The 13,056-nt window shown below is 39.9% G+C and overlaps 1 protein-coding gene across 1 annotated transcript in view; it reads left to right on the top strand.

The window, feature by feature from the left end:
* KCNH1 (potassium voltage-gated channel subfamily H member 1) overlaps positions 1-13,056 on the top strand; it is a 194,470-nt gene that overhangs the window by 29,903 nt on the left and 151,511 nt on the right. Inside the window, exons 5-6 of the mRNA XM_052805900.1 lie at positions 3,757-3,875; positions 11,224-11,616. Of these exons, the coding sequence (XP_052661860.1) occupies positions 3,757-3,875; positions 11,224-11,616 (512 nt within the window). The remainder of the gene's footprint in view (positions 1-3,756; positions 3,876-11,223; positions 11,617-13,056) is intronic.

Genomic DNA, 13,056 nt, shown 5'->3' on the forward strand with positions numbered 1-13,056 from the left:
TTTGTCCCTGCATGATGTTTTCTGCAGAACTGAAAAAGGAGACCAAACAGTGATAAAAATGGGTTAGAATCAAAGACAGAGGCACAGGCAAACACAACCATGGGGCTGGCATCTAGCTTTATGTTTGGTTCCTGAATTCCAAGCTGTCTTCTCTGCTATGTAAGCTCTTGTCTGTTTGACAAATGTATACGCCTATATGAGAATCACTTAGGGTCATTAGATTTCAATTTAATTTATATTTTCTCTATTTCTAGAGGAAAAGAATGGATGTAGGGATATACCAACTGCTTGTGTTGAAAGAGAATTCCTAATCCATATCATCTGGTCCCCCATCCTAGCAGGACTGACATCAATATATTCTTACACCATTATGAAACCTAGTTTCTCATCTTGGAAAGCTCCATCTTCTTCCTGTAATCAGCTCCATGACCCTTAGAATTTAATTTTTATGTTCTCTCCTGTGGCTTAAGTCCATTATTTGACCTCTCTTTACTGGATAAATATCTGACTTGCTGTAGTCTGTGTCTGTCCTTAGGCTTCTGGAGGAAAAATTGCAATAAATTCAATAGGTACTGCTGTCTTTCCAAGCAGTGTTGGAGAAGTTATCATTCAATAGGATTACTACTGGCATTCTCTCTCATTTTCATTTTATTTTTCCTATGCCACAATCTGCAGGTCTGCTATAGTTATACTTTGAAGTTCCCACGTTTTTGTCTTCCTTTCACACACACACATACACACACACACACACAAAAGGCAATGCAAGGAGGAGAGTGTTCTGTCCTAAAGATGAGATTCATACACCTGGGATGTCAGCACAGTGATTCAGTGCCTGGTTTTAGGCATTTCATCACACAGCGGCATGCGCAACTCCAAGCTGGGCTCCCATGTGCTGTACCCAGTGTATGGAGAGAGGTAAGGTATGTACTCCCAGCCTGCCATTTTCAGGTCAGCACTGGTTCAAAAAGCCAAGCTAAAAAGACCTGCCTCTTGACACAGTCTCTTGCCCATAACAAACAGTTCTATTGTTTTCAGATCAGAGTTCAGAGTATATGGTGAGGGATCTAATGTTCGTGGGAACGGTTCTTTCATGTACCATTTAGGCACCCACAAATGAGATTTGCAACATGTAAGGCAGGGGAGGTGCTTGTAGGGGATGCTGAGGACAGAGGAATGGGTTAAGCTGCACCTTTCAAAAGGAGATGACTCTTGGGAAGAGGGAGAGGTACTCGAAGGTGCTTAGCATTCATAGCCACAAATCATGCCGCAGAGATGTCTGGCAGTGCTTTTGTGCAAGAAAGCTCAGGTGAGGTGCTTCCTTTTACTCCTCTCTCTGTTTATATCTGAATAGCCCAGTTCTTAGAAAACTCGATGGCAGGAAGAAAATACACACTGAAAGTTTGTCCCCGGGTTTTGAACCAAATTTTGAATCTTCCAGGAAAATGCCCTACCTGTCAGTCTGTTTGAGTTGGTAAAAGGGGCTGTCTGTGTTAGCTGACATTAAAAACATTATGTGTCCGGTAAGGCAGGCAGATTTCGAGTTCCCATGTGAAGCTCGAGCTCTGTCGTCTTTTTTTCTGTCTGTCGTCTGCAAACCACCCCTGTTCGGCTGCAGCCGGCGGCGCGGCGTGGCGCGGCCTTCGCTTCAGCACCATGGCCAGCACCGCGGGCAGCTGCTCCCGCCGCGCCGCCCGCTCCCGGGGCACTCGTCTGCCGGGGCTGGGGAACGGGGCTGTTGTTCACAGCCTCTCGGGACAAATCCCCCTCGGGCCTCGTCAGTCTGGCTTTATGTCACTGGAAGTACACCGATGCTGATAGCCTTCTGCCACGGTCCTGTAAAACAGTAAGAAAACATCGTAGTGCTGGCATGCAAGTTCTGCGAAAGCAAAGTTTTAGGTTGGTGTAAGTTGCTGTAGCTCTGTTGGCTTTACAAAGGCTAGTCTGATTTATATCAGCTGAAGATTAGCCATTATGAGTGGTTTCTCCCACCTGATCCATTCTTTTAACCTCTACTGGCTTTACTCAGAGTAGTAGGGCCTTCAAGCCTTAGTTTATCAATTGTAGTTGGATTTCTTCATGTACAGTAGAGAAAGAATACTCTTTATAAAGGTATCTTTAAAAAAACCCCAAACCCCCAAAACCCACCACCTTCCATGGAAATGTATTGTGAGAAATCAAGTGCTTTGGGTCAGGTTTATAACAGATACAAACTGACCTCACTTGAGGTTCTGTCATGTTGATTTATTTCTCTGAGAAATAGTCCTTTAGTACAGTAGCTAATCTTACATGGGTTTATCAGGAAAGATCTGGCTTCCTGGATGGAAATTGTTCAGTCTACTTGTTGGTGAATACTGCCCAAAAGTGTTGGCTAATTCTACTCAACTTGGCTATTAAATTATCACTGACAGACTTGCTTTAAGGTATAAGAAAATATTCAATTTTATTCTTGATTTTGGAGAGGTCAGATGGATTTGGTCCTCCCCTTTAATAAATGCACCATTTTGCATATTTGTAGAGGGAAAAATGCTAAACTCTCTTTTCAGGTCTGCCCTGAAAGATCTTGTTCAATACTGGATCCATGTAATTTGTTTATTTTTTGTGCTCACCTCTCAAATTACCAAATATGTTCCTGCAAACTCCATCAAAGTGAGATGCCAAGCAAAGATATGTTCAAAGTACTCGGCAATATTTTAACCACCCATATTCCTGTACTTGTCATGGATCACTTGCAGGCTAAACTTCAGACTGGTCTTTAAAACCAGTCACTGCTAATAGTATCATTTCTTTTGGTGATAAAACCATAATGTGGAGGAAACTTTTTCCAGAACCGGGTTCTTGTTAAGAACTGAATCTGCAAAGTGCTGAGCATCCTCAGCTGGGGTAGGAGGTGAGACTACTCAACAGTTCCCAGGTGGTGCCAGCATTTTCAAGACTGGGACTAAATACACTGATACTTTCATTTCAGAGTATCAAAAATATCTGGATGTGTACTCTGCCTGACTTTCTGTTATGGCAAAGTACTGCTCATAAAGGTTATAGTTGTAACTAGCTCTTATGACGGTCATTTGAAGTCTTCTGTTTTGAGGGGTATTTGAAATGACTGTTAAAAATATTCTGAATTAAAATTCAGTATATGACTTCTCTGCCGGAAGCTGCTAAATGTTTTATTAGAGTTTGAGAAAAATCTATTTGTATATTTCCCCCTTTTGTTTAGAGAGAATAAAATTAATAATTTTGTTTTGCTTTGTCTGCTCTGCTTTTTATTATCTTATGTATATTTCTCTGCTTACACCAGATCTATGCTTGATACATCTGAGGCCAGATTCACTTCTGTTACAGGCAACTGTAATTTTTCTTGTGCGTGATTCTAGTCTTACATTGTGATTAGTCTGGAGTGCCTTCTGGAGTGCTGTGACATCCAAATCTGGCCTTTGGATTTAATGGAAGGTTATTGTAAAGTGGACATTTATCCTTACAAAAGATGCAGTTCATGTAACAGCACTCTTGTAGAGTCATCAAATACAAAGTCACTGCAGTCATGGGTTTTATTACTTTACCACCCTGACACCTATTTTGTGACTTGCTTTTATCTTGCACTTGGTTAAATTACACTCCCTTGTGGTCAATATTAAAGCAGATTGCTCTGTTTTCACTTTTTTTTTAATTTTTTTTTTTTTTTTTTGGTTTTGAGAGGCTTTATGTGGTACACTTGCAGCTTTTTTTGGTAATGTGTATAATCTCTCATGTTTTCTCAAGGTTGGGGAAAGTTTGCTCGCTTGACCCGTGCCCTCACAAGCAGCCGAGGCGTGCTGCAGCAGCTTGCTCCGAGTGTGCAGAAAGGAGAGAACGTTCACAAGCATTCGCGACTTGCTGAGGTAACGTTTGCTTTCCCTGAGAGACCGTAAAGAAATGTTTTTAGCCTTTGTGGGTATGTTGCCTCTGTGTGAGCCAAGCATTGTCTGTCCCCCTTGCCCTGGGAATTTGAAGCCTGGTGCTGGCATGGGAGCTCAGAATATGGCACATATGCTGTGAAATATGTCCCGTGACAGTGGAATGGAAACAGGTCTCCAAAAGACTTCATGTAACCTAATTGCAGTGTTGTGTTCCATATCTCAGCAAAGTCTTATAATGGCATTATTACTGAAGTAATAGTTTCTTGCTTAGTTTCCATTCTTCTGAGGATCTCAATGTTAGTAGGAACTTGGACTATTCGCTTGTGTAAAACTGAGGTGAGAAAAACTCAGGCTAGTACAGAAGGGAATTCTGGAGAATCCTTGACACGGTTGTTCTCTGCATTCATTTATGTCTGGTTCTTTTTCAGTGGGATCCCGGTCCTGCTTTACAAACTGGTTAAAATGTATGTTTGAGCTACTGGTTTTATGGGCAGAACAGCTGTAAGATACCACAAGCCACACTACAGACAGATGAGCAAAATGAAACCTTGTGATTTAAGTAGACTCTCAAAGTTTTGAGAAAAGCTCCAGGCAGAGGCAGCTTCTTGAAGTACTTAGGGTTTTAGGGCTTTCACCACGAGGGGGAGAGACTGTCCCAAGTTTCCTGTAGCTGTCTCCTGGGCCAGTAGCAGGCCCTCCCTGGTGTAAAAACAGCTTTGGGAAAGTATTGATATGGTGTTAATGATAGCATGGCCAATATAACATGGCACTTCTGTGTCACCTATTGCTGTGAATGCCATGGCAGCAGCTGTGACTCTTGTCAAGAATTCTTAATCTTCCTGTGTAGCTGGAGGTGTAAGCCATTGATGGGTTCCATGGGGTCTCCATATAGTCAGTACTCTGTTAATTTTGCCCTGTATACGTCTTAGTTTCTAGGCAAAATAAATAACTCCTGCCCAGGCCTGTATTATTATCACATGTGATGATGAAATTCCCACAGACAGGACGTTACCTATTCAGTATGTAACACAGATGCACTCAAGAATGGAAAACTGATTTCTGCTTTAAGTACAGAAATAACATAGATCATACTAGCACAGGGGAGGGGCAGACATTCACATGGACACTATGCTGTAGGAATACCATGTGATTATCACATGTCCACCCTGAGGTTGCTTTAGTGTCCTAGAATTTGGAATAGTCTCCCTCCTAATCCTACTCAAGGCTTAGCATCAAATAATCCTTTCTTCTCTTTTGATGTCTACCCTTGAATTTTAGTTCATGCTAAAACGTAGGCAGCAGAATGCAAGACAAAGGGTCTGAGGTTATTGTCTTTGGCTCAGTGAACCTCAATCTGGACCTAAGTGACTACACATTACTGAGACTTCTTGCAAGCCGATGTGCTCAACAAGTCTTTGCAAGTATTCTAACTAGCACAGCCAGTTGATTCATTACAAATAATAAAGGGCAAGTGTATAGTTTACATATCTGAAATTAGTTTCTTTAATTGCTGACTGAATATTGCAGTCATTATTTTAAAAAGATTAGCCCCAACTGTGATGCTAGGTACCTTGTTGTATATCTGCCATAATTCCACTTTAGTCAATAGAAATACACTAGAGAAAAGCAGAGTGCAGATAATCATACAGACAAGCCCACTTTTCTTCCTTTGAAGACATATGGGGTGCCAGGCTTCTTATTCTGGAAAGATCTCTCAATAATACTGAACACGGGATCTTTAACTTGTTTCCTGTTGCATTTTCAAATCCTTATTTTTTTTCTTCATCTCTGCAGTAGCCTATTTGAAATCTTAAGTTCAAATTAAAATTAATCCTTTTTCTTTTCCTACTTACTATGACATTTCACACCAATCTTGTTTGCTCGAGAAGGCTTTTCGTTTATTGGAATATTATTTGTGTTGCTCTTAGTTCTTTATCACTTATATTTTTGAATATCTGGGGAGCTAGTTGTGTCCTAGAACCTGAGTGGGGCAAGGTGTTGTACAAATACAAAACAGGAGCCTGCCACAAAAGCTTACAATTTGTTCCATTATTTATGAAATATTAGTTTAAGAAAGGTGTTAGTGACAAACTACTTTGTTTTATCCACAGGCCATGGCTAATACGAGCAGTGTCTGTTAAGCCTCCTCTGTCTTTTGCCAGTATGAGTAGATTTTTTTAGCCTGACTTCTCTGATAGCAGTCATATGAAAACTGTTAAATTAATTATGCAATTAATGCAAGGGAGTTAGGTAACTCAGAGTTTGTTTTGCAATAAGAGTGTAAAGTAATTGATACATTTCTGTGGCTTTATCACCAAGAAGCTGATTGTAGGAACCATTTTTCCTGGTCGCTGCATAGTACATGTGTCCTCTGCACCTGTGGTGTTAGCTGATGTATTCTGTATATTTACCAGGCAGTTCTGCATAAACAAGATTGTGTCATAATTTAAAAAATGTGATAGCTATAATTTTTCTGCTTTTATTTCTTATAATGGTGCTTAGCAGCACTGCTTAATAATGAAACTTCTGCCTTTTTTTTTTTTTTTTTGCAAACCTTGTTTACCAGGAACTTATAACTGCCATTAAAATCTAATTCAAGTTGAGGCTTGCCACCTAGCTCTTGGCTTGGGAGCAATTTGCGTGGATGCCTGTGAAAACAGAAGCAAGTGAGAGCGAGAGAAAGCAAATATGTGCAGTTGAAAACACAAAAGGGAGAGATTAAGCTGAAAATGAATGACTGTGTTGTTTTTTTTTTTTTCCCCAGTCATGCAGTCTTAAATAAATCATTTTAACCACTTGTTGATGCACTTTTATGAGTCCTGACTGGCGATATATTCACCATTTTTTAACAAATCTAGGATAAAATTCTTATGTTAAAATAAATGAACACAGACTTGTGAAACCCATGATGAAATTTGTCATTTCTGCTCTGGAAATAATATTCTCTGGCTTTAGAGAGCTATTAAAACATCATGCATTATTACCACAAATAATAAACGCAGATAATACATCTGTAGTGGCTGGTGAATCATAAGTAATTGGAATAACACTTTCATTAATAACTTTCTGAAACAAATATTTCTTTTACTATGGTATAACTGCATAATAGGGAAAAATCTTCAAAAACCACAGCTGTTTTGGTTATTTAGAAAATGATAGTAATGAAGGGTTTGTTCAGTGCACACGGGTGGAAGCTCAGTATATCAGTTTATATAGTTGTGTACATTTTCTTCATGATTACTTTTATATTAATCTCTTGGGTTTTTTTTTTCCTCTCCAGGAGAAGTACCTTTAAAAGGAGTTTGAATCTAGTTAGCTCATGTGGGTGGGTAACCACACCTGACTGCTTCAGCAAATATTGTGTCTCAGGTTGGCACTACTCTCCCTAGAGGCTGGAGTGCAGCCAGAGCACCTTGGAATAGGGCAGAAGGTACTTCTCTTTGTATCTACCTGGCTTTGCTGTATGGTGCAGAGAGTGGGGTTTATTAGCTCTTAATTTCCAGATGACCCAGGGGTGGGGTGTGTGTCTGGAAGGATGGTGAAGAAATAGACCGTGTGTGGACCTTGGTTTGAAAAGTGGAGAAAAGAGCTCTCCTAACTTTCAGTGCAGCAGCCTGACAAAACCTGGATCTTTAGCCCTGAGCTCTGTGGACCTCTTTCCATTATTTCTGTACAGCACTGAGCTCTCTTACTATACTTAATGCTAAAAGCCAATGCTTGTTCTCTGAGATAATTAAGCTTCATTATAGGTGTTTTTCTCTTCCTTCAATGAAAAGAAGAATTTGATGCCTTTGAAAGCTCTTGGCTGGCAGTCCTGAGGGCTGCAAGACCTTTGCCAATCTGTAAAGCAAGTTGCCTTTCCCGGGAGAGGTAGTGTGAGCTGGGACACTGCCCTTCTTCTATCTCAAGCTGTGAAATGACAGTTCATCTCTCTAGCAATGCTGGGAAGATGGAGTGGTTTTACAAGGTGCACGTTAGTGATGTAGTGAGAGGGAGCCAGGGCTAGAACTTTTTACCCCCACGCAAATAAAAGACCGGAGACATCTCAGGCTTGCTGCAGGTGGCTTTCTCCACCTTGTGAGTGATTGATACCCTTACGTCATTCCTTGATACCCATCTCCTGCCCTGTCCCTGCCCCTCCTTTCGAGATTCACACCCACACTGCTGGTGCACATCCTTCCACTGGAGACCAGCTAAAGCCATGGCCCCTGGTCACTTTAAATAGCTGTTGGTAGAACTTAACCAGAGACTCCAAGGTGGTAACAGAAGTTCAAAAGACTTATCAGTAAGGTCCTTAGCCATTCAGATAGTTTAGAGTACATTTACTTTCTAAATAAAAAGGGAAGGAGACATCAATCCTTTTATTTTCCTGTGCTGTAGCCCTTGAACCTCAAACAAGCTAGGGGAGAGTGCTTTGGACTTGGTGATGACATTTTAAAACACTGAAGCAGCAAAGTTGTTTATTTTCTTAATGAGTTGAAACTAGAAGTCTGTTTTTCTCTGCATTCAGTTCAATGTCCCTGCAGTTCCACTGGCTTTACTGTAATTTTGTTTGATTTACAGCAAAATACCAGACACTATAATTTGGCCCCTTCTTTATTGCCAAACAGAGATTGTTCTTGCCTTTGTTCCTGTTATTCAGGTATATGGCAATATATTAGTATGTTTTCCAGTAACTTTAGTTTGGATGATGCAGAATTTCCACAAGTTCTTGAAGTACAAAGAGACCAGCAGTGGCCAAAATGGAGTGCATTACACAATTCTCAGTCTAGAACTTTTGTATGTATATATAAGAATCAATCTGACAAGAACTAACAAAATTATTTTTTTCAGTGTTTCATGGTTGAGGTTCCTGTGACAATTAGAATGGTCACAAAAATGTTTGACTTTTTCCGATAATAACAGAGGCTGAAAAAATAAGCTCTAGGAGACATGTGATTGCAAAAGAAGCAATTATGTTTTCACCCTGCATTTAAGGGGTGATAGAATCTCCCCATGCTAGTAAGATCTCAGCATTAGAACTGAAATCTAGTTAACTGACTGAAAAATGTTACTATGTGATTGAAAGTGCTTGGTTTTGCTGATCAGTTATTCCAGTGAGTGAATATTGCAGAGGACTCTCCTTGCCCAGTGAAACACATTTCAGGCTTTGGATCTTATGTTAGAGCCACTACTCATGCAAATCCTCATAAAAGTCAGTAGTAGGTCAGTGCTTTCCAACTGATTCAGGTACAGCTGCGATGTTCAAAAGGGAGAGCAGGAGGTATTTGCAATATTGATTTTGGGCTAGAGCTTTTGTCAAGAAAAGACATCCTAACATTTGTCACTGGGACTGCAAACAAGCTCTGAAGGGAACAATGCTCTGAGTACACCTACTAACTCAGTACACAACCTATGCGTCCTTCCAGTCACTACCAGTGACTTCTGGGGACTGCACTGGCTGGCCAGTGCCTCCTGCGGAGAAGAGACTGCTTCTGTCTTGTGCTGCTTGCAGCTCCTCTCACCATAAGGCAACTTTTAAAAAAAATCTTTTTTGGTAGAATGGAGAACCTGCATGAATCAGGGTCAGGAGTGGCAGAGTAGTTAATACTGCAGTAGACATGTCCGAGTCCTAGTTTGGTCTGCAGGCATTCTATTTAGGGGAAAATGTTCCTTTTCCCTCTTTGCTGTTATACTAGAAACTCAGTGAAACAAAAATACTAAGTCCTCTTATTTTTTTTCAAACTGTTGATGCCTTTGTAACACGCAGGTCTCCCTGAGCAAGTCATGCTATTTCTCTTCTGGAGAACATACTGGGCTCAAAGTCAGCAGGCTTGCAACTCCCATTGTCATTTACACATGTGCAAGGGACTGTGATCTGACCGTGTCTGACCCCTGTTGTGCACAAGAGTAAGTGATTATGTGAGGTTCAAAGCAGCAGGGAACTTGATCTGAGGCTGTTTTGTCCAAGTAGGACTCTTGTAGCTGATTGTTTTCTTTTGTCCCCTTTGGCTTAATCTGTTGGAAAAAAGCCTGCCAGTTAACAAAAAAAAGAATAATAAAAAGCATTCAGAAAAGCCTGCAGATAAAAATCCGTGTCTAAATAACTGACGTTAAAAAAGCTGAGATAAGGAGCATGAAAGGAAGACATCCTCTTATTAAAGCTATGTTGTCTGATCTTTTCCATGGGAAGATGGCCATTTAATTTCCTTCTCTGCTCCCTATTGCTATGAACTATGTGTAAATAAATGTGAAAAAGGAACCATGCTCCTAAATAGTTCTCACAGGTTCTATGCATTTGGCATTAGCAAACACATCTCACTCAAGCAAACCTCCATCTTCCTTTCAGTTTGCACCCATAACTCACCCAGGATAAATTTCATTTTAAAATTTAACTTGTCTTTATTTGGAGACAGGTCCTTCATGTTGGTTTCACCCTTGTGTAGATCCATAGATATAAACAAACACATTCTTGTTCATAGATATGTAAAAGAAAATTTAGTTTCTAAGAATTAAATACATGATCATACTGTTTTTGCACTAGTTTGCAGAACTGGAGAGACAGTAGACTTAAAATGGGCAGCATTGATTGAGATTGCAGTTATACAAAACACTTGGAGCATGTGCTCAGCTTGAGGTCCAGGGTTTAAAACACATGCTGACAGATCATCTTTTGCTGTAGTGCTTTTTTGAATTCATACCTAACTGCATTGTAACTTGACTGTACACCATCGGATAGTGAAGACGCTGATCTCCTCTCAGTGAAAAGTTAAAGTTCAAAATGAGTTTATTGAGGCTAATGATAGTTATCCATGGGCTTTGGTCCTGCACGGTCCAGAAAAGAGGAATAAAAGCCTATGCATTCGTGATAGATTGTAGTATAAGACTATTTCAGATACAGTATAGTGAAGAAAATAGACAATGTTGAAAAACAATGTGGTCCAGTGGTCCTGGTGCTGGACTGGAACTCAGAAGTTGCGGTATTTTTTCTGGGTTTTGCCATTGATTTCTATTTGTAACTGCCTTTCTTCCCATCATTTATCTGTCTCATCTGTTTAGACTGCTGAAGGAGCTGTCTGTTCTCTATATGTCTTGGAGACCCAGCACATTAGGCTTAGTGTCAAAAAATAATTAATGGCATTAAAAGAAACAACAGCTGTTCTAAGGTTGATGCTGATTTGTTTAACAGAATACTTATCCTGACTTGCTTACCATTTGGTGATGATAAAAGGAGTTAATGGACATGTATTTTTATCAACTGTTGTACTGACCTTGAGAATCTACGATGTGAAAAATAACGTTAAAAAACTAAGCATGTTTTCTTTTTCTCCTGAAATCTCTGTGACTACAGGTATTGCAGCTGGGCTCTGAAATCCTCCCGCAGTACAAACAAGAGGCACCAAAGACTCCGCCGCATATAATTTTGCATTATTGTGTTTTCAAGACTACCTGGGACTGGATCATCTTGATTTTAACCTTCTACACTGCTATTTTGGTCCCTTACAATGTCTCCTTTAAAACCAAACAGAACAATGTAGCATGGCTAGTAGTTGACAGCATTGTAGATGTCATTTTTTTGGTAGACATTGTGCTTAATTTCCATACCACCTTTGTGGGGCCAGCAGGAGAGGTGATCTCTGACCCAAAGCTGATTCGCATGAATTACTTGAAGACCTGGTTTGTGATCGATCTGCTCTCATGCTTGCCGTATGATGTCATCAATGCATTTGAGAATGTCGATGAGGTCAGTATACTAGTTCCACTTCCACCCATTAATTATTACTTAATGGTTGGGGGGAGGTGGGGGAGAGAAGAAAGAAATGTTTGCTTTTAAATATATTGAACTAGTGTACGTACGTCTCTAGTAGCTGTCTTCACTGCACGTAGAAGTTTGCTTATGAGTCCTAGCCAGAAAGGTCCATCTTTAACTGCACTAGGAGAGAGGCTGAGGTTTTTGGTGTCAGAAATCTGTATTTATTTTCCTTCATTCTACATCCTCAGAGTTCAGGACGACAGGCAGAAGCAGACAGCAGAACCTCTGTACAGCACTGAGGAAAACTGCTTCATCTGATTTACCATGAATAGCTTGAACTGGTGTGTCAGGCTAGTTTCTTGGGGCAGGGTTCTCTTGCTTTCACTGTTGACTGAACAGGTTATGTCCACTAATGGCAATTCTTCACATGAACAATTGGGAAGTATAATACACTTTTCTCAGCTGCTTCTAATACAATATAGCAGGTGGCAAAGAGGCAGACAGTGACTCACTAAATCTTCTTAGACTGCCAGAAAGTACTGTGTGGGTATCTGGTGATCCATGCAGCATTGTTTGGCAACAGTTGTTTTAGAGGAAGGTGAAGCAATTAAAGGTGCTGTTTTGATGCTTGTTTGGTAATTCCATAATTAGTCAAAAGGATAGGGAGAAATCTGGAAATCTAGACTCCTCCTTAATTCTTGCTCATTTCTTTGGGAACAGGTCACAAGCCAGCTAAAGAACTAACATTCAGACACTTAAATCCACAATACTACCCTGTTTTAACTGCTTATTCTCCTACTGGATCAGGCTGCCAAGAAAACATTCCTAAACTAAATATATTAAGGTTCCATGCCTAAATAGTTCAGAGAGTTAATGAATTGTTAACAAAATCTTAAAGAGGATTGCAGCAGTCCACTTTCTAATTACTTGTTACAAAATCTGTACCAACAACTAATTATGTGTCTGTATTTATCTGTGACACATACTAAACCTGTAATATACATACACATCTCATTAGTGCTTAGTATTTAATTTTTAGCCTGTAAAATTTAATTTTTATGAGTTTCTTTAAAATATGCCCATGTTATAAAGGACAACCTAGCTATTAAAAGAAAATTATGCCAAGCGAAATATCTGGGTAAAAGCATAAAACCGCATTACTTTTGTAAAAATACATTACACAGGTTTTTATCAAATTTAAAGTATTTTCCTCAATGACTTGAGGACAAGTAGGCAAACTACTGAATGTAGTGGAAAAAACAAGACATTATTTGATATTTAATTCCTTAGAGAGGTTTTCATTTTATATAAAGCTACAGACTGAAATAACACAAATGAGATCAAGTGAAAAAGCCTTGTGAGACCTGTCCTGTTTGTCATAAGAAGGACCCAGACTGCAGATTATTCTGCAGGGTTTTCACATACTACTTT

The sequence above is a fragment of the Harpia harpyja genome, chromosome 13 (genome assembly GCF_026419915.1).
Source record: "Harpia harpyja isolate bHarHar1 chromosome 13, bHarHar1 primary haplotype, whole genome shotgun sequence".
NCBI lineage: Eukaryota > Metazoa > Chordata > Aves > Accipitriformes > Accipitridae > Harpia > Harpia harpyja.